Source organism: Limanda limanda, chromosome 11, assembly GCF_963576545.1.
Source record: "Limanda limanda chromosome 11, fLimLim1.1, whole genome shotgun sequence".
In the NCBI taxonomy this organism is placed as follows: domain Eukaryota; kingdom Metazoa; phylum Chordata; class Actinopteri; order Pleuronectiformes; family Pleuronectidae; genus Limanda; species Limanda limanda.
Window position 1 is genome coordinate 598345 of NC_083646.1, and position 21311 is coordinate 619655.

The following is a 21311-nucleotide window of genomic DNA, read 5'->3' on the forward strand; positions in this document are numbered from 1 at the left end:
CACGTGGGTCCTTATCATAGTGTGTGGTTGTAGTTGTCATGGTTACAGGGTTTTATATGTTTCTATTTTAATCAAATTAAAAATCGTGATTTAATTCATGACAAACTTCGGATTCTGATTTCCCTCGAAACTACTTTTATTTGCAAAGCCTACGTGTCTACGTCACATCCTGTAGAGGGAATTTAACCCGGAAGAGGGGTTAGTTGGGAGTTGGCTGGACCAGGAAGCAGTGCAGACCACCACCAGGACCAGGACCAACTCTAAGACCAGGACCAGCACCAGGACCAGGACCAACTCTAAGACCAGGACCAGCAGACGGGAAGGACAGACACTGTGAGCCAGTTCGGTTTATAAAACTTAAAGTGAGACAGCAGCTCTGCACCGTTAGCCTATTTCAGCCGCTAGCCTACTGCTAAAAGCTAGCCTACTGCTAAAAGCTAGCCTACTGCTAACAGCTAACCTCCTGCTAACAGCTAGCCAGCTGCTAACCGGACAGTGCCGGCTCAGGTGTGGTTTCTCCAGGGGACTCGAACAGGTGACACACACAGTCACATGGTGCCTGCCCGCTCTGCACGCTGCTAGCATGCTAACAGGCTAGCAGGGCGTTGGTCCGCGTCCAGAAGCTAACGTGCTAACGTGCTAACTGCTGATCAACAACATGTCACCCGAATAATCAATAATCATCTTTCACTTTATTTAACTCAAACAGTTTCATGACGTTTCTCTGCTAACACACGATGAGTCATCATCACACAGTCGGGCGATTATTGATGACGTCAGTAGAAGCTGATTGTTAAATACCTCGAGTGTTTGATTTCATTACGACTGTCGGACTCGACCCTGTGACGTCATCGGTCGGTGGCTGCTGTACAGACTGACGTCACTTGATCTTCTGTTGCAGATGAAACAGATGTTTTCTAAAATCTTCCTGTTTTTGCACAAACAACGAAGTGAACTCAAAGTTAAACCACAGTAAAAATACACAGTTAGGAGATCAACCATTCAGAAATCTGTTTCTGCTTAAGTTGTCACCACATTAGAAATGTTGGGTAATAATAAGGCACACGTGAATAACAGTAAAGAGTGTGTATATATAGTTATATATATTTGCTCATGTCAACTTCCGGAGAACTGATGAACTGAAGTTCACTTCCTCTCTGCACAGTTTCCAGTTCCCTTTTTAAATTGCTTGCTCCTTTGGGTTTGGAATCTGACATAAGATGGCCGACCCCGTGCAGGCCACGACCGGGGATCGAACCCACGGACTCACTGCAGCTCGCTCGCCATGTGTTCGGGTCACAAGTCAGCGCTGCTCAGATCTGCTTCGGGTCAAACGCACCTGAGGTCACAGAAGATCGTCTACGTTTCAAATTTCATGTGAACTTGGAGTAAAATAACCAGCAGCTGATTTTATTGATTAACGTGATGTCATCAAACAAAAGAAAACGTACGTGAATCGTTTTTAACACGATGCAGAAAATTACACTGATGCTAAAAATCGTTTACTTCATTTTTCTTTATTAAAGTCTAATCAATAACTTAATAGTTATTTCACTTCACTGAACAAAAACCTTAAAACTCTAAAACCTCAACGCCTCAGATGTTTGGTCTCAATATAACAAACGATTACTACAGCAGCCGAGGATCAACACACAAATATATCACACATGTATAATGTATGAATCCAGTGTTGTTGTGATTCGACGTTTGAACCAACGATGCTGTTATTTGTGCAGAAGAAGAAGAAGATGAGCGGAGGACTGAACAGCATCGATGCAGTGAAGAAGAAGATCAAGGTTCTGCAGGACCAGGCAGAGGAGGCCGAGGAGAGGGCGGAGCGACTGCAGAAGGAGGTGGAGAAGGAGAAGAGGAGCAGAGAGGAGGTACACACACCTGTACAGGTGGAGCGGGGGGGTCTGCCGGGTTCTGCTGGCTTTGCTCCTGGTTCACCGAGGTGGACCTGGTGCTTGGGCTGGTCTGAAGTTATGAAAACCTTTAAGAACCAAGTCAGCGTTTCCATGTGCCGGAGCCTTAGAGCCACGAGGTTACGCTGGAGTAACTCGGTCACTTCCTGTCTGTCACTTCCTGTCTCTGTCACTTCCTGTCTCTGTCGGCTGCTCCGGGTGCTCCGCCCCCACCTGAGCAGTGAAGAGGATCTGTTGTTTTTCTATGAGGAGCAGTTTGTGTTTCAGGATCCCGAGGACACTTCGACCTGCAGACCAGCAAGACTGGGATCAAACCACCGACCTTCTGGTTGGAGGACGACCTCTGAGTCAGCCAGGCTCCACGATTTGTTGTGTCTTATATAAAACATGGCGGCAGGCAGGGGGGGGGGTGTAACAGCAGGAGAAGTGGGGGGGCAGTGGGTGAGGTTTGGTCTTGACTGTGACATCATGAAGTGGGTTTTCGACTCCTGATCTGATCTGTGTGGTTGTGCTTCAGGTTTGTTCAGATGCCACAAATATCTGACAAAGAATGTTGTGAATGTCAGAGCTGAGTCTGTACGAAGGTCACCAGCAGCCTGTGATGTCACTGACTGACACCGGGCTGACGGGTCAGCTGACGGGCGGTGTGTCCCTGTGCTGTGACTTGCAGGCGGAGGCGGAGGTGACCGCTCTGGGTCGTCGTCTGCAGCTGAGTGAGGAGAATCTGGACCGAGCTCAGGAGAGACTCTCCACTGCCCTCCACAAGCTGGACGAGGTGGAGAAGGCTGCGGACGAGAGCGAGAGGTCTGAGCCGCCCCCCCCCCCCACCACCACTACACGCCCGCACCACCCCCCCCTGCACCACACGCCTCCTATAACACCATCTGTCTCTGTCTCTCTGTCCCTCAGAGGTATGAAGGTGATCGAGAACAGAGCTCTGAAGGATGAGGACAGGCTGGAGCATCTGGAGGTTCAGCTCAGAGAAGCCAAGCAGATCGCTGAGGAGGCCGACCGCAAATATGAAGAGGTCAGAGGTCGTCTGTAGCCTGGTCATGTCTGTGACCTCGTTGTGATGCTGTGTCTCCACCCTCACGGTCTGTGTCTATAATGTTTGATTGACAGGTGGCTCGTAAACATCTGATGTTGGAAGGAGAGCTGGAACGAGCTGAAGACAGAGCCGAGCGGGCTGAGAGGTTTACAACAGATTACATGTTTATAGATATATAGTATTTATAAATCTAAATATATTTATTAATAACACGTGTCTGCCTGTCTCTCCACTCGTCTACCTGTCTGTCTGTCAGTAATGTTCGGAAGCTGGACGAGCAGTTGAGGAGTTTTGACCAATCACTGAAGAGCCTGCAGGCAACTGAGGACAAGGTATCTGCCACCTGCTGTCAATCAAACCAGAGACTCCTCCCCCTGACCCCAGTCACCTCTGACCTTTAGATGTGCCTCGGCTCCTCCTCCTGCACCATAACGCACACATGATATAACCTGATTATTATCTACGTCCTTTAGTTTGAATGATGCAATCAGACTCCGGGTCAAACAGCTGCTCTGGAACAATCAGGTGTTTTCCACTGAAGTTGATCTGCAGTAAAATCACTGAACAGATGATTCTCCACTTTAATGTTTGTCTCACTCAGACATGATTAAAGTTGTCATGACAACAGTCTTCATAAGGAGTTGTCAACAGAAGCAGCGTGTTAGTCATCATGTGAACTTGTGGAGAGTTGAGGGCCACAGCAGCCTCTTGTGGAGGGAGTTGGTGTTGCAGTACAGACGAGTCTGGACGAACTGTTGACTGACTCTCTCCCTCTCTCCCCCTCTCTCTCTCCCTCTCTCTCTCTCTTTCTCCCTCTCTCTTTCTCCCTCAGTATTCTCAGAAAGAGGACCGGTATGAAGAGGAGATCAAGAACTTGAGTGGAAAACTCAAAGAGGTCAGAAGGAAATATTTAGACTATTCACAAATATTTAAGTCCATCCCGAAGTTCCAAGTCACTGAAGCTCTGTGTCTGTTGCTCGTTCAGGCCGAGAGCCGGGCGGAGTGTGCCGAGCGCTCCGTGGCCAAACTGGAGAAAGCCATTGATGAGCTGGAAGGTAAGACCGGGGGGGCGGAGGTCAGAGGTCGGTCTGGACGTCTCGGCTCCGACTCAGCGTCATGCACTTTGTGATCTGACAGGAAATCTGTTTCCTCTTTGACCGTTTGATTCTGTTTTCAGATACTTTGACTTCAGCCAGAAACGCCAACATGGAGCTGCAGGCGACTCTGAACCAGACGATGGAGGAACTCAACTCCTGCTGAACCCCCCCCCCCCCCCTCTGATTGACGTCAGGGAACTCGGTGGCCAAATGTTCCTATCGCTCCTTATACTAGCGCCTCCTGCGGCTGACCTCCTTACTCCTTCAGCTCCCCCTGGTGGATGTTGAGGAGTTAGGGTCAAAGTCTGTGGCCAAAACATTCCTCCCCCCTTTGCTCCTGTCCTCCCCCTTTCCCTCCCTCTGCTGGCTGAACGTGTGTATGTTCCTCCTCTTCTGGTGGGGGTGAGGGAGGCTGTCTCCTCCTCCTCCCCTCCTCCTCCTCCTCTTAGTGATTCCTTCTCTGAATCTTAAGTCACATTTGAAGTGTCAGGCCAAGTTCCTCAAACCCCCCCCCCCCCCCCTCCACTGAGGGGAGGGGCCGGACCAAGAGCTGCTGATGTTTTTGTCACTAAGGGAGTTTAACAGTGACTCACAACCATTCCCTTGTTAACAACTAATTAACTCACAAGAAACTAATTGTTTGTCCGAATGTTTTGTTACTCTGATTTTGTTTTCTTATAATAATAACACAATAACTAATTAAAGCTAGCTTCCTGTTTGCTAATGATGTTTTGATTTTGTTTATGGGTGAATGGTTTAAGGCAGCCAATCACAGTGCGGCATTCCACTGCCAAACGTGGTTTACCAGGGGCCAATCAGAGACGCACTAAGCTTCTGTCTACAGGTGACCTTTGACCTGATCACGAATAAAGTCCAGAAACGTTTGAACCTGGAATCCGGTGCCGTCACTGTTTTACTCATTGTAATAAATCCATGTCCAGATTTTATAAATTAAAACATTGTCACTGGTATTTAGATCCAAACTGAGACTCTGTGTTTTATTTTTAGTTTAAATGTTAAAGCTTTATAACATTTTATTACATTGTCATAGGTTATTATAATTATCTAACTCATTTATATTTCATTATGATAGTCATAGTAATAAAGGTCATGTTCAGCATCAGGTTCTTTCATCAGTTTAATAAACCACAGGAAAAGTTGCACTTACAAACATTTAATTTCTGCATAAAAAAATTAAGACTTTTCTTAAACATTTTATTTATCACATTTAGTTGCTGGTTCGATTCCTCACACACACACACTGGTGGCACTGTGTGTGTGTGTGTGAGAACCAGCTGACTGACAGTTGTACATCAAACTACGCCACCGAGCAGGTTCACATCATAAAGTGTCACATGACCACGACCCCGTCACGTGACCGCTCCTCTCAGGGAACCGGCTGGGATCTGGTCAGTGATCGGCTGTGATTGGTCACGAAGCTGCTTCCTCTGCCAGCCTCAGGATTGGCTGCAGCTGCTCATCTAATGAGGGGGCGTCGCCCTCATTGCTGATTATCCAATCATATTCAATGCCACTGTCCAACCCACACTCTGACTCTGCATCATCAACATCTGAAGGACAGACAGGTGGAGAGACAGACAGGTAACGAATCAGTCCAGGTCTCCCCCCCCCACACACAGACGGACATGTCTCACCTGCAGTGAAGCTCCACCCCCTCTTTTTCCTGGTTTCCTCTGAACTTTGAACTCTGACACTTCTAGTTTGTTGGGGAAACTCCGATAGGAACCACTGAAGGTCCGACCGGCGCCGTGCATCACTCACCACCTGACCAATCAGAGCAGAGCATCACTCACCACCTGACCAATCAGAACAGAGCATCACTCACCACCTGACCAATCAGAACAGAGCATCACTCACCACCTGACCAATCAGAACAGAGCATCACTCACCACCTGACCAATCAGAACAGAGCATCACTCACCACCTGACCAATCAGAACAGAGCATCACTCAACACCCGGCCAATCAGAGAAGCTTGTGAGGGTGAGTGTCATTTTGAGTTGTTTGGATAAACAAGTACCCAGACTGGTTGCCGTGCTCCTCTGGTTGCTAGGCGACAGAAGAATCCGGGGTCACGCCGTCGTCGAGTTTCTCCCCAGCCAATCATATCGGCCCGAAACTGCTCCTTATAAGGACCAGGGCCCAGCAGCTGGTCCAGGTCCAGAGCGTGCTCCTGCAGAACATCAGCACCAAGGTTACCATGGTGATGTGTGTGTGTGAGTGTGTGTGTTAGAGTGTGTGAGTGAGTGTGTGTGTGAGTGTATGAGTGAGTGAGAGTGTGTTTGTGTGTGTGTGAGAGAGAGTGATAGAGTGTGTGTGTGAGTGTAAGTGAGTGAGTGAGAGTGTGTGTGAGTGTATGAGTGAGTGAGAGTGTGTGTGAGTGTATGAGTGAGTGAGAGTGTGTTTGTGTGTGAGAGTGTGTGTGTGTGTGAGAGAGAGAGTGTTAGAGTGTGTGTGTGAGTGTAAGTGTGTGTGAGAGAGTGTTAGAGTGTGAGTGTGAGTGAGAGTGTGTGTGTGTGAGAGAGCGTTAGAGTGAGTGAGTGTGTGTGATAGTGTGTGTGAGTGAGTGTGTGAGTGAGTGAGAGAGAGTGTGTGTGAGTGTGAGTGTGTGAGTGAGAGTGTGTGTGTTAGAGTGTGTGAGTGAGAGTGTGTGAGTGTGAGAGTGTGAGTGAGAGTGTGTGAGTGTGAGTGTGAGAGTGAGAGAGTGTGAGTGTGTGTGTAAGAGTGTGTGAGTGAGAGTGTGTGAGTGTGAGTGTGAGAGTGAGTGAGAGAGAGTGTGTGAGAGAGTGTGTGTGAGTGTGTGTGTGAGTGAGTGTGTGTGATAGTGTGTGTGAGTGAGAGTGTGTGTGAGTGTGTGAGTGAGAGTGTGTGAGTGTGAGTGTGAGAGTGTGAGTGAGAGTGTGTGAGTGTGAGTGTGTGTGAGTGAGAGTGTGTGAGTGAGTGAGAGAGAGTGTGTGTGAGTGAGTGTGTGTGAGTGAGTGAGTGTGTGAGTGAGTGAGAGAGAGTGTGTGTGAGTGTGAGTGAGTGTGTGAGTGTGAGTGTGAGTGAGTGTGTGAGTGAGTGTGAGTGTGAGTGTGAGTGTGTGAGTGAGTGTGTGAGTGAGTGTGTGAGTGAGTGTATGTGTGTGTGTCTCACCTCAGCATATTGTTGTTTCAGAGGTCCGGACAGACGCAGGACGCAGCACGTGTCCGACCCCAACCTGAAGACAGCCAATCACAGCCTCTACCGTCATCACGTGATGGTTCAAAGGACCTGAGGTCTGTTCTATCTCTCCTGAAGCAGACCTGGTCCTGACCTGGTCCAGACCTGGTCCAGACCTGGTCCTGAACCGGTCCTGAACCGGACCTGGTCCTGAACCGGTCCTGAACCAGACCTGGTCCTGAACCGGTCCTGAACCGGTCCTGAACCAGACCTGGTCCTGAAGCAGACCTGGTCCAGACCTGTTCTGAACCGGTCCTGAACCAGACCTGGTCCTGAACCAGACCTGGTCCAGACCTGGTCCTGAACCGGAGATAGAACAGACCTCAGGTCTTCAATACAATGGAAGAGACCGGGATCGAACCTTGTGATTACGTCAGTGAAAGTCTCTTCCTAGTTATCGATCACTAATCAGTCATTGCTCAACGTTAATAAAACAAACCGGAAGTACTAACCGTCCCTGTATCAGGTCCGTCACATAATCTTTTCCGGACTTCCGTTTCCCGCTGAAGACCAGAACCAGTTTGGGTTCGAGGGCTCGTTCCTCCATCTGTCACTGCTCGAGTCCCGCGGCTGTTCCATCAGCTGCCGGTGCTCCGCAGCGCGTCGGACCACTCCGGACGCTACCGTAACTGTCCAAGAAAACACGACCCTTTCAAAATAAAAGTCCCATCTGGCTTATTGCGACGCTCGCTGGCAAATAATCGATAACAACAATGTATCAACTTACGATGACGTCACGTGTGAAGTCTGTTTGTGGAGAGCAATGAGCCAAGAAAGGTGTCTTTCTTCTACAGGGGGGATTATTATATGTTTTACGGTATCACCTGATCCACGTCACATGGACTGAACCACTGTTGCCCAGTGGCGGGAGGCGGACATTTCCCAGTAACAGCGCCATCATGCGGTGAAAGTTTAAATATTTTATTTCCTTATTTATTCTGTTTCACTTCATTTCATCTTACGTTTAATGTTGTTTGTTTGTTTGATGTTTTAATGACGTTTTTCACGCATGTTGTTTTTCAGTTGTTTTTATCTTCCCCCCCACCCCGGCCTCCATGTTGGTAGGATCCAGGTCAGAGGTCATCAGCTCAGACAAAATGGCGGCGCTTGTCAGTCGAGCAACTTTGTTGAGATCGAAGAAACTTTCACTTCATAAGGTTTGTGTGTGTGTGTGTGTGTGTGTGTGTGTGTGTGTGTGTGTGTGTGTGTGTGTGTGTGTGTGTGTGTGTGTGTGTGTGTGTGTGTGTGTGTGTGTGTGTGTGTGTGTGTGTGTGTGTGTGTGTGTGTGTGTGTGTGTGTGTGTGTGTGTGTGTGTGTGTGTGTGTGTGTGTGTGTGTGTGTGTGTGTGTTTTGACAGCAGGTGATTGATTGAATTCTTAATTCCTCTGATCCTCATGGATCTGTAGAAGTTCAGTGAGTGAAGCTCTGTCTGTTCCAGGTATGGTTCCACCACTCTGGGGTTCTCCGGTCCGGTTCCGGGTCCCAGTCCGGTTCCGGGTCCCAGTCCGGGTTCTTCCCTGCAGCGGAAGGCGTCATGTTGCCGACAGGAAGCTTCAGCAACAAAGTGGCGTTCATCACAGGGGGCGGGACAGGACTCGGCCGTGCGATGACCACCACGCTGTCCCAGCTCGGAGCTCAGTGCGTCATCGCCAGCAGGTCAGAGGTCACCGACAGAGCAACTAGTTACCTAGTTACCTACTCACCTAGTTACCTACTCACCTAGTTACCTCAGGGCTCCAGACTAACTCGTCATTGAGGTTCACCCACTGGTTTGAGCTTTTCTAGACACTTCCCATATCTAGTGACGGTTTGTAACTGAGGCTGTTTGATTCACTTCAGGATATTTCACTTTGCCTGTGATAAATAATATTATTGCCGTTATTGTGAAACTATTTTCAACCACTGATATAATGATGATATTAAAGAAGATATCTCTCAAGTTCACCCTTTTAAAGAGCAATGAACTTAATTCTGATATTTTAATTCAAAATATTAAAAAATAAATAAAACATAAACCACAGACAAACCAAAACAATGAATAAAATGGTGTGAGACGAAGAAGTGACACCTGATGACCAGTTGACCTTCACAGATCTTTGGCTGCACTCTGAGCCCTGTGACCTGTGTGACCTCTGATGAGGTTTTTATCGCGTAGAACAAACCATTATGGTTTTATTTATATTTCTATGAATTGTAAAATCCTGACGTCACGTTTGTGTTTGTTGTTCAGAAAGTTGGATGTTCTGCAGAAGACGGCCGACGAGATCAGCAACCAGACTGGAAACAAGGTGACACAGAACGGGCTTGAGTGGTCTGTACTGGTCTGTACTGGTCTGAACTGGTCTGAACTGGTCTGAACTGGTCTGAACTGGTCTGAACTGGTCTGAACTGAACTTGTCTAATCTGGTCCGAACCCCCCCCCCCCCCAGGTCCATGTGGTTCAGTGTGATGTCAGAGATCCTCAGGCCGTCTCTCGTTGTGTCGACCAGATGGAGAGTCTGACAGGACTTCCTGATGTAACACACACACACACACACACACACACACACACACACACACACACACACACACACACACACACACACAGACACACACGTTACTGTGATGTCATGAACTCTGACCTAACCTCTGTGCCCTGATTGGTTCAGGTGATCATCAACAATGCAGCAGGAAACTTTGTGTGTCCATCAGAGCGTCTCTCACCCAACGGCTGGAAGAGCATCACAGACATCGTCCTGAATGGGACGGCATACGTGACCCTGGAGATAGGAAAGAGACTGATCCAGAGTCAGAAAGGTCAGAGACTGATCCAGTCAGAAAGGTCAGAGACTGATCCAGAGTCAGAAAGGTCAGAGACTGATCCAGTCAGAAAGGTCAGAGACTGATCCAGAGTCAGAAAGGTCAGAGACTGATCCAGAGTCAGAAAGGTCAAAGACTGATCCAGTCAGAAAGGTCAGAGACTGATCCAGAGTCAGAAAGGTCAGAGACTGATCCAGAGTCAGAAAGGTCAGAGACTGATCCAGAGTCAGAAAGGTCAGAGACTGATCCAGAGTCAGAAAGGTCAGAGACTGATCCAGTCAGAAAGGTCAGAGACTGATCCAGAGTCAGAAAGGTCAGAGACTGATCCAGAGTCAGAAAGGTCAAAGACTGATCCAGTCAGAAAGGTCAGAGACTGATCCAGAGTCAGAAAGGTCAGAGACTGATCCAGAGTCAGAAAGGTCAGAGACTGATCCAGAGTCAGAAAGGTCAGAGACTGATCCAGAGTCAGAAAGGTCAGAGACTGATCCAGTCAGAAAGGTCAGAGACTGATCCAGAGTCAGAAAGGTCAGAGACTGATCCAGAGTCAGAAAGGTCAGAGACTGATCCAGAGTCAGAAAGGTCAGAGACTGATCCAGAGTCAGAAAGGTCAGAGACTGATCCAGAGTCAGAAAGGTCAGAGACTGATCCAGAGTCAGAAAGGTCAGAGACTGATCCAGAGTCAGAAGAGGTCAGAGACTGATCCAGAGTCAGAAAGGTCAGAGACTGATCCAGAGTCAGAAAGGTCAGAGACTGATCCAGAGTCAGAAAGGTCAGAGACTGATCCAGAGTCAGAAAGGTCAGAGACTGATCCAGAGTCAGAAAGGTCAGAGACTGATCCAGTCAGAAAGGTCAGAGACTGATCCAGAGTCAGAAAGGTCAGAGACTGATCCAGAGTCAGAAAGGTCAGAGACTGATCCAGAGTCAGAAAGGTCAGAGACTGATCCAGAGTCAGAAAGGTAAGAGACTGATCCAGAGTCAGAAGAGGTCAGAGACTGATCCAGAGTCAGAAAGAGGTCAGAGACTGATCCAGAGTCAGAAAGAGGTCAGAGACTGATCCAGAGTCAGGTCTAAAAGGTCTAACAGACTAAAAGGTTCGCGGCTGATCTAGAGTCAGACGAGTTGAACCTGTGTATCTCTTGTCGTCCAGGTGCTTCCTTCCTGGCCATCACCACGATCTATGCGGAGTCTGGTTCTGGATTTGTGGTCCCAAGTGCGTCTGCAAAGGCCGGAGTCGAGGCCCTCTTCAAGTCAGTTTGACCTTTCACCTCTACACAGCTCCAAACAGGAAGAGGGGGTATCGAACCTTAATGATCGTGTGTGTGTGTCAGGTCTCTAGCTGCAGAGTGGGGGCGCTATGGCCACAGGTTTAACATCATCCAGCCTGGACCAATCAGAACCAAGGTACTTATGAGTTTGATGTTTTTGATTTCAGGTTTGTGATTCAGCCTCTGAATGAGTTGTTGTTGTGTTCAGGGCGCGTTCAGTCGTATGGATCCGACAGGAGTGTTCGAGAAGGCCATGATTGGTCGGATCCCGACTGGTCGCCTCGGGCAACCAGCAGAGATCGCAAACCTGGCAGCGTACATGAGCAGCGAGTACGCCACCTGGATGTCTGGAGCTGTGAGTTCATCCTGGGTTCAACTTCTTCAAAATCTTAAACCAGAAGTTAAACTGTTTACACTGGTTGCAGATCAGCATCTAGATTAGTTTTAGGTCCAGGTTTAGATTGAGACTGGTTTCTGTCTGGGTTTAACTCAGAGACCAGAGCCCAGACTCATCGTAGACCAGTCTGTTTGAGTGGTCCAACATCTGGATGGAGTTGATGTGTGTGTGTTTGTGTGTGTCTGTGTGTGTGTGTGTGTTCAGGTGATCCGGCTCGATGGAGGAGAGTACGTGTCGATGGCCGGAGAGTTCAACGAGCTTCGCAGGGTGAGTCTCCCTCTGAGCGTCCGTGGGTCACATGGTTGGAACAGAAGATCAAAGGAACCTGACAGACGTCTGAACTCAAATGAGTTAAATGAACATTTCATTGTTTTTAAAGTTGACGTGTTTTTTGTTTATTTCAGGTGACTCCAGATCAGTGGACATTGATGGAGAAAATGATTCGAGGAACTAAAGGATCGTAGTGTCCACTCTGACCACTGCCTTGTTACCATGGAGACGGTGGGACTGTGTCTCTGACGCCGTCATGGCGATGAACTGATCAGCTGACTCTGATGTCATGTGACTTTCTGCACATGTGCAGTTTTCAAACAGTGAATTTCAAACATCACATGTTTAATTTTCTCTTCACTGTGATGGTGAGTGAAGGGAGGAGCTTAGTTATGTTAGTTAGTTATGTTAGTTAGTTAGTTAGTTAGTTAGTTAGTTAGTTAGTTAGTTAGTTAGTTAGTTAGTTAGTTAGGTAGAGATAAGCAATGAAATTTCCTCCTTCACACACAACTGAGAATTTAAAACAATAAAATTCAATAGAAACTTTCATTTATAACACGTCTCTGATTTATTTCAACTGCATGTTTTTATCGTACAGCTGTAACCGGGCTCGGGTTATAGACGTGCCACCTCGGAGACTTCTCCGTAGAGACGTGTCTTCATGGACATGTGTCCCCACAGAGTCTCTGTCCTCCGAGGGTTTAGTTTCCCGTCGGCAGGAGAAACTCCCCTGGACATGGACATCACTGTGTCTCTGACCCCGACCCCGGGTGACCCCGACCCGTTAGCTCGTCACTCCAGCTGTTAGCCTGTTAGCTCAGGTGAAGCTAATCCTCGTCCCTGACACGACCCGAGTCTGGAGAAGTTTTCACTCACATATCGGATGATTACAATTATAATGAAGGACTTCTTATCTTAGCTTATTAATATGGTTTGTTGTTCGGCTGTATTTTAGGTGTTAGCAGTGATTAGCAGGTATTGATGTCTCTGTCCCTGGCTTGTTAGCTTAGCTCCGCTAAGCAGACGGCTAATGAATTAGCCTCCAGGTAAGATACCAGCAGTAATGAATGATTGTTGTCTACTGTTATTAAAGCGTTACTTTAGTTATCTAACGTTATATAACATTGTTAAGCTCCTGTAATGTTCAGGTAGCGTTGGTGCTTATTGAGACGTGTTCCCGAGGCTGTACGCTAACGGGACGTCGGACTGAAGGAGTTTGATATTATTATCTTACAGAAACAGATTGATCTGGATATGGAAGTATTGTAACGTTGCCTCAATCCCTTTATTCAAAGAGTGTTGAACAGACTTCAGTGAAAACAAAGCTTCTCTCGTGTTGTGAACCTCTGCACGTTGTGACCTTCTGGTCCCACTGAGACACAGGAGACGTCCGTCCGTCCTCAGTGAGACGCCAGCGACCTGCAGCCGCTGGCGTCTCCAGGCGGACGCGTCCTCGTCTCCGGCCTCCAGCCGGCGACAGGGACTCAGGCTCTGAGTTATTGTCCTCAGGTCACTGGGGACGGTTAGGGGTCAGCCGGGTCGACCAGCAACACCCACCACAGACCCCAGGGGACAGACCTGCCTCTGAAACTACTGACCCTGCCCAGCAGGGGGCGTCCACACCGGCTCCTGCAGCAACCAGGAGACACTTTGAACTGGTCCTTCAGCTTCCACACCGTGAGAACTCAGTCTTTAGAGACAGAGGTGTCCACACCAAGTCTTTAGGGACAGACATCAGGACTCTGAGAGACAGAAGTCTCCACACCAAGTCTTTAGAGACAGACATCAGGAGACTGAGAGACAGAGGTGTCCACACCAAGTCTTTAGAGACAGACAGCAGGAGACTGAGAGACAGAGGTGTCCACACCAAGTCTTTAGAGACAGACAGCAGGACTGTGAGAGACAGAGGTGTCCACACCAAGTCTTTAGAGACAGACAGCAGGAGACTGAGAGACAGAGGTGTCCACACCAAGTCTTTAGAGACAGACAGCAGGACACTGAGAGACAGAGGTGTCCACACCAAGTCTTTAGAGACAGACAGCAGGACTCTGAGAGACAGAGGTGTCCCGACCAAGTCTTTAGAGACAGACATCTGGAGACTGAGAGACAGAGGTCTCCACACCAAGTCTTTAGAGACAGACAGCAGGACACTGAGAGACAGAGGTCTCCACACCAAGTCTTTAGAGACAGACAGCAGGACTGTGAGAGACAGAGGTGTCCACACCAAGTCTTTAGAGACAGACATCAGGACTGTGAGAGACAGAGGTGTCCACACCAAGTCTTTAGAGACAGACAGCAGGACTGTGAGAGACAGAGGTGTCCACACCAAGTCTTTAGAGACAGACATCAGGAGACTGAGAGACAGAGGTGTCCCCACCAAGTCTTTAGAGACAGACATCAGGAGACTGAGAGACAGAGGTGTCCACACCAAGTCTTTAGAGACAGACATCAAGAGACTGAGAGACAGAGGTCTCCACACCAAGTCTTTAGAGACAGACAGCAGGACTCTGAGAGACAGAGGTGTCCACACCAAGTCTTTAGAGACAGACATCAGGAGACTGAGAGACAGAGGTGTCCACACCAAGTCTTTAGAGACAGACATCAGGAGACTGAGAGACAGAGGTGTCCACACCAAGTCTTTAGAGACAGACATCAGGAGACTGAGAGACAGAGGTGTCCACACCAAGTCTTTAGAGACAGACATCAGGAGACTGAGAGACAGAGGTGTCCCCACCAAGTCTTTAGAGACAGACAGCAGGAGACTGAGAGACAGAGGTGTCCCCACCAAGTCTTTAGAGACAGACAGCAGGACACTGAGAGACAGAGGTCTCCACACCAAGTCTTTAGAGACAGACATCAGGAGACTGAGAGACACAGGTGTCCACACCAAGTCTTTAGAGACAGACATCAGGACACTGAGAGACAGAGGTGTCCACACCAAGTCTTTAGAGACAGACAGCAGGACTGTGAGAGACAGAGGTGTCCACACCAAGTCTTTAGAGACAGACAGCAGGAGACTGAGAGACAGAGGTGTCCACACCAAGTCTTTAGAGACAGACAGCAGGACTCTGAGAGACAGAGGTGTCCACACCAAGTCTTTAGAGACAGACAGCAGGACTCTGAGAGACAGAGGTGTCCCGACCAAGTCTTTAGAGACAGACATCTGGAGACTGAGAGACAGAGGTCTCCACACCAAGTCTTTAGAGACAGACAGCAGGACACTGAGAGACAGAGGTCTCCACACCAAGTCTTTAGAGACAGACAGCAGGACTGTGAGAGACAGAGGTGTCCACACCAAGTCTTTAGAGACAGACATCAGGACTGTGAGAGACAGAGGTGTCCACACCAAGTCTTTAGAGACAGACAGCAGGACACTGAGAGACAGAGGTGTCCACACCAAGTCTTTAGGGACAGACAGCAGGACACTTCATATCTTTAGTCAGAAAGTCTGAAGTTTTACTTGTTGAAGCTGCTGAAACTTTACACATTATAATAAAATAATATAATATATAATATACATTATAATATGCAGATCCTCTAAAGTTATGTTCATGTCTTTCTGCTGTGGCGAACTTTCTTGTAACGGGTGACCTTTGTGAAAAGGGCGAGGGCTCCATCAAGAAGCTTGGGAGGGGGGGGTGAATCATGCTGACGGGAAACAAAACATTAATAAAACATTAATAAAACATTAATAAATCATTAATAAATCATTCTGAACAGCCGAACCCAGTGAGTCCATAGAAACCAGCAGTGTTTGTTTGTTCAATGTTTCACGGTTTGCGTCATTAAAGTCATTTCATCAAATCTTTTTTTTATTTCAAAGGAAAAAACCATTCAAACCAGGAGGTGATCATAAACCTTCTGTTCTTTAGTTTACTTTTTGTCTTCAGTGTTTTTATGTCTATATTCTATATTTTAATCACAAAAGAGCTTTTCAGTTGCTGTTGTATATGAAACAGATTTTTACTGTTTTACTTTCTGTCAACTCTTTAAATGCTGATTCACCTCATGATTCTTCAGGTTTAAAGTGTTATGTTAAATTTGAAGAGTTGTATATTATCATATTTAACTATATTTGCTGATTTATTTGATGTCTCTGGAGTTATGTTAAGTTGTGTAGTTTTGTCTTTAAAGCTCTGAATTCGTTTGGTCATGAACAAGCTTTGTTTAGACTGAAATCTGTGAAGAGCGTCGACCTTCAGAGCTTCGACCTTCAGAGCTTCGACCTTCAGAGCGTCGACCTTCAGAGCGTCGACCTTCAGAGCTTCGACCTTCAGAGCGTCGACCTTCAGAGCGTCGACCTTCAGAGCTTCGACCTTCAGAGCTTCGACCTTCAGAGCTTCGACCTTCAGAGCGTCGACCTTCAGAGCGTCGACCTTCAGAGCTTCGACCTTCAGAGCTTCGACCTTCAGAGCTTCGACCTTCAGAGCGTCGACCTTCAGAGCGTCGACCTTCAGAGCTTCGACCTTCAGAGCTTCGACCTTCAGAGCTTCGACCTTCAGAGCTTCGACCTTCAGAGCTTCGACCTGACGTCTGATGAGATTCAGAGATTCTCCGGAAGCTTCAGCTGAACTAAGCCGAGTTTCCACTGGAGCCTTGTGAACCCGTGGGCGTGAACTCAGGTCTGTGACTAAAAAGTAAAAGTCAACACGGCCGAGCCCCGAGTGAAAACACCGATAATGTTCCTGTGACAACTCATCACACTGATGGTTTACTGATGATTAACATGATGTTTAACATGATGATTAACGTGATGATTAACGTGATGTTTAACGTGATGTTTAACATGATGTTTAACATGATGTTTAACATGATGATTAACGTGATGTTTAACATGATGATTAACGTGATGTTTAACATGATGTTTAACGTGATGTTTAACATGATGTTTAACGTGATGTTTAACATGATGATTAACGTGATGTTTAACATGATGATTAACGTGATGTTTAACATGATGTTTAACGTGATGTTTAACATGATGTTTAACGTGATGTTTAACGTGATGTTTAACGTGATGTTTAACATGATGTTTAACATGATGATTAACGTGATGTTTAACATGATGATTAACGTGATGTTTAACATGATGATTAACGTGATGTTTAACATGTTACTAATGGTTTAAAGTGATATTTAACGTGTTACTGATATTTAACGTGATATTTAACGTGTTACTGATGTTTAACGTGATGTCTGTATTGTTACCGATGGTCTGCACATTTCAGATGATTCTACACTGCACGACATTATTTCCCGTCGCTACATGAAGCATCTTTACTTCTACTAAAAAGATTCATCACGTTAATAACATGATCTCAAATGGTTATAACATGTTATGTATTGAAATATATAAAAAGGAGATTGATGAAAATCAACCATAGAGAACAGAACCCTGAACAAAATATTTCAACTCAATGCAACAAACATGAAAGTCAGAGGTAGAGGCGTTTCCTGGTGAATCACTGGGATGCTGAGTCAGCAGAACCCAGCCCAGTCTCTTTATGTCCATATCAGCTCCATCACCTCATATCACCCCACCCCCCCACACCTCGTCCTCTTTGTGAAACAGGATCATTATCACCAGTGGCTGGAAATTAATAAGAGATCATAAATTACAGTATCACACAGGGTGGGTCACAAACATGCTTCATACAAGGATTGATTCAATATTAGTGACAGTTATATTATAATATCTCAGAACACTTCCTGTGTTTAAAACAACATTTAACGGAATAATTATAGTAGTGTTCATAAATATACATGTGAAACGCCAAATTACAATAGGAAAATGTAATGTTGGTACGTTGAGGATAAATATGAAATGTGTTCATATACACGTTTATTAAATAGACATCATGTAGTTATTTGAGCCAAATAATAAAAATCACATAATCATAGTTAAAATAGAACTGTCTGTGATCAAAGAATTATTTCAATGAATCACATGTGTAATTATTTGAATGATTTGATATATATCTATATATAGATGATGGAACTGAACACATCAACACAACAACACAACAACAGGATTCACTACATGAGAAGAACCAGTTTGTAACTTCATGTTTAAAGAGTTTATTCATAAAGTCTGATGGAGATGAAGGAGCAGATGAACTGAGGAGTTCCTGATGGTGAAGATGTGAGGAGACATGTTGTACTATGAATTAAACAATGAAGAACACAATAAAAACAATAATACTCACAACAGCAACTTTATTTCAAGCTCAAAGTCAATTGAGAGTAAACAAAATTAAAATAAAATATCGACAAATCAGTCGTGACAATGTCTTAAATAAAAATTACACAATAAGATGATAAACTTTCAGCAATTTGACAGTTATCAAGTTTTCAAGAAGTACGAAATATAACAAGCAGTACTGTTCTGATTGAAAATATACATTAGAATGTTAATGATCAGAATTTGTCTTTATTATTTCAGTAATTTTTTTAAAAATCCATGTCCACAGCATTGGAGAGACAAGAATTCAAAGCAGAATTTAAAACTTTCAAATAGTGTGTTTTATGTAATTGTTGTGGATATTGTATCATAAAGTTTCCTTATTGGTTCACGGTGTACATCCCGGTCCGGCTCTTCAAAGGCGTCTCACCTTCCTGATGGAAAAGATTAATTATGAGATGAATCTTTGTGCTGAACTGAAATTCATCTTCTCGTTACAAGCGACCGAGATTTCAAACTCTGCTCATCACACATGTTCAGCTAAATATTAAACATACTTTTACTAATATTAAGGTGTGTAATTCTCATAATAATCAAGAAGGAACATTAATTATAGTATATTTAGACATCACACATGTAGCAACAACAGAGATAATTGTTATTATACCACAGTTTAATGTAGTGTATATTAGATGTTCATTACATGACTAAAATATTAGAACATGTTAATGACTAATACTGAAGTACTAGTAACTAAGAAAGTAAATAATAAAGTATAATATTCAGTTAAATATTAAATTAATAATATTAATAAACAGTGAATATTATTCCACTCAGTGTTAGATACGACTCCGGATAATAGTAAACGTTAGTAACATGTTAAAGTTGTTGTAATAAATGTGTATGGGTATGATTCCTATTGATAAAGATACTAATGTGTTAGATATGAATAACAAAGACACAACCCACTGCATTGACTCACTAAGTTGTACAGTTTGTACAGTGTGCTTGACTGTAGGTAAACTTCTGCTCTCGATCAATCACCATCAAAGCTATTTGTCCTTTTCCCTGTTGTCACGGTTACGAAGGCGTTACCCTAATGACTCACTAAAGAACAAACAACACAGGCCCAGTTAATGTACGTTTTATATACGTGATCAAACTCTGAGGGGAGCACATTCTGTATATATATATATAAATATATTTATATATATATATATATATAAATATATTTATATATATACAAATGTATAAGTGTTTATATTCATTAGTTGTTAATGTTATATATCATCATATTCTACAGGATCTTTAACACAAAGAGAAAGTGTTTACATATTTCTTAAAGCAATCAAGCAGAATATAAATGATATATACAGAATATTAAAAAATGATACTACAACCATATGTTGCATTAATGACATTATTTTCATTTATAAAATATTAATCAATAGTAAAGATAATGTAATCAACAAATAACTAAATTGACATATTGATGATAGAATATTGATATTAAACACCCATCCCTGTGCTTGTGAGGCCTCGTGTTGTGCGACCGGTTGTGTGTCGGTGAACTCACGTGGTGTCGCCCGTCGCCGCCATCGAAGCGGCTGTGCGTGGTGTAGAGGGGCACGTCATCGTGGTGGTCCGAGCCTCTCTGGCGCCCCCCGCAGCAGCAGTACCACACCAGCTGTGGAGGAGAAACATCAACGTCGTTAAAGACGAGAGCGGAAACCAGATTGTGTTTGGTCAGAGAATCTCCGGTCGAACGTCCGATCAGAGAAAGAAGGATTCCTCCAGCTTGACTTCAGGAGGAGGAGCGAGGACCAGCCGGAGTGAAGCTGCTCAGGAGCCTGCTGGCTGAAGATCTCCACCAAGGAACCCGTGAAGCTCTGAGTGGTGCACCTGTAGCAGGTGGTGAGGGTGGAGGTGTGAAGGCCGGAGCCTCCACAGGGGGGGAGTCTGCAGGCTGAAGAGCAGGAGGTCCAGGTCCAGCCCGGGAGGCAGGAGGTCCAGGTCCAGGTCCAGGACCAGCCCGGGAGGCAGGAGGTCCAGGTCCAGGTCCAGCCTGGGAGGCAGGAGGTCCAGGTCCAGCAGCAGCGCCCGGGAGGATCCAGACCAGTTCCCTGAACCTTCTCCTCTTCTGACCTGAAGGAGCAGCTTCTCCTCACTCTCACTCTGACTCTAACGTCACTAACCAGAGCTTGTGACCACGGAGACGAAGATCAACCGGAACATTGAGGAAAGATCGAGATGTTGAAGGTTTTTAGTTGATGAAGATTTTCTTTGGTCGATGGAGTTTTGTACAAGATGAGTTTTTAAAGACATGTATTTAAATCACTGGACTTCAGGTCTTTAGTCTCTGGAGTCTGAACGTGGTGAAGGTCTGATGGTCCTACATGCTCATGATTACACACAAATCACACTTCATTTCACAGTGTGTGTGTGTGTGTGTGTGTGTGTGTGTGTGTGTGTGTGTTTGTGTGTGTGTGTGTGTGTGTGTGTGTGTGCTCACCAGTGCTACCAGCAGCAGGACCAGCAGCAGCAGGACCAGAGCAGCCAGGACCAGCAGAGCGATCCCCCACCCGGGGACCCCCCCCCCGCCGGCAGCTGCTGTGGTTGTTGTTGTTGTTGTTGTTGTTGTTGTGTTGCTGGACGTGATTGGTTCACGTGAGGAAACTGAAACCGGCGTTGCAGTCCCTGTTGCCATGGTGACATTGGACATGGTTGTGGTGGAGTTGGTGTTGTGGGTTGTGTGTGTGATGCTGGTTGTGGTGTTGGTGCCGTTGTGGGTTGTGTGTGTGATGCTGGTTGTGGTGTTGGTGCCGTTGTGGGTTGTGTGTGCGATGCTGGTTGTGTTGGAGTTGGTGTTGTGGGTTGTGTGTGTGATGCTGGTTGTGTTGGTGGTGTTGTGGGTTGTGTGTGTGATGCTGGTTGTGTTGACTGACGTGGTTGCCACAGTAACGTTGGGTCCCGTAGTGTTGCTGAGTGTGGATGTTGTGGCGTTGTGTGATTGTGTTGTTGCTGCTGCAGATGAAGACTTGGTGACATCAGGACCAGTGGAGGAGTTGGTGTGGGGGGGGCCGGTTCCTGTGGGAGCACTGGGTCCAT

The 21311-nt window shown here is 46.0% G+C and overlaps 2 protein-coding genes across 7 annotated transcripts; one reads left to right on the plus strand and one right to left on the minus strand.

Annotated features, from left to right (window-relative positions):
* The first annotated feature begins 198 nt into the window (after positions 1-198).
* Positions 199-12571, plus strand: LOC133013834 (tropomyosin alpha-3 chain-like). Of its 6 annotated transcripts, XM_061080922.1 has the most exons (18): positions 199-333; positions 1737-1883; positions 2596-2729; positions 2835-2952; positions 3048-3118; positions 3230-3305; positions 3806-3868; positions 3959-4028; positions 8384-8448; positions 8730-8947; positions 9522-9579; positions 9721-9807; positions 9940-10087; positions 11238-11337; positions 11419-11491; positions 11564-11710; positions 11957-12019; positions 12157-12571. In XM_061080922.1, exons 2-18 carry the CDS (start codon positions 1749-1751, stop codon positions 12214-12216), a joined length of 1686 nt encoding a protein of 561 aa, XP_060936905.1. In that variant the 5' UTR covers positions 199-333; positions 1737-1748; the 3' UTR covers positions 12217-12571. The 6 variants fall into 6 exon arrangements, 5 of the variants coding, with proteins under 5 accessions (XP_060936905.1, XP_060936904.1, XP_060936903.1 ...); XR_009681433.1 differs by lacking the exons at positions 199-333; positions 1737-1883; positions 2596-2729; ... (3 more) ...; positions 3806-3868; positions 3959-4028 and having other exon boundaries at positions 8365-8448; positions 12157-12416; positions 12471-12571; XM_061080921.1 differs by lacking the exons at positions 8384-8448; positions 8730-8947; positions 9522-9579; ... (5 more) ...; positions 11957-12019; positions 12157-12571 and adding an exon at positions 4151-5053 and having other exon boundaries at positions 199-362.
* Positions 5196-7926, minus strand: pmvk (phosphomevalonate kinase). The gene is made up of 5 exons (XM_061081227.1): positions 7744-7926; positions 7226-7289; positions 6111-6263; positions 5726-5855; positions 5196-5641 (listed from the first exon to the last, which is right to left on the minus strand). The coding sequence occupies exons 1-5, from the start codon at positions 7836-7838 to the stop codon at positions 5502-5504; spliced, it is 582 nt and encodes a 193-aa protein (XP_060937210.1). The 5' UTR covers positions 7839-7926; the 3' UTR covers positions 5196-5501.
* Positions 12572-21311: the final 8740 nt, after the last annotated feature.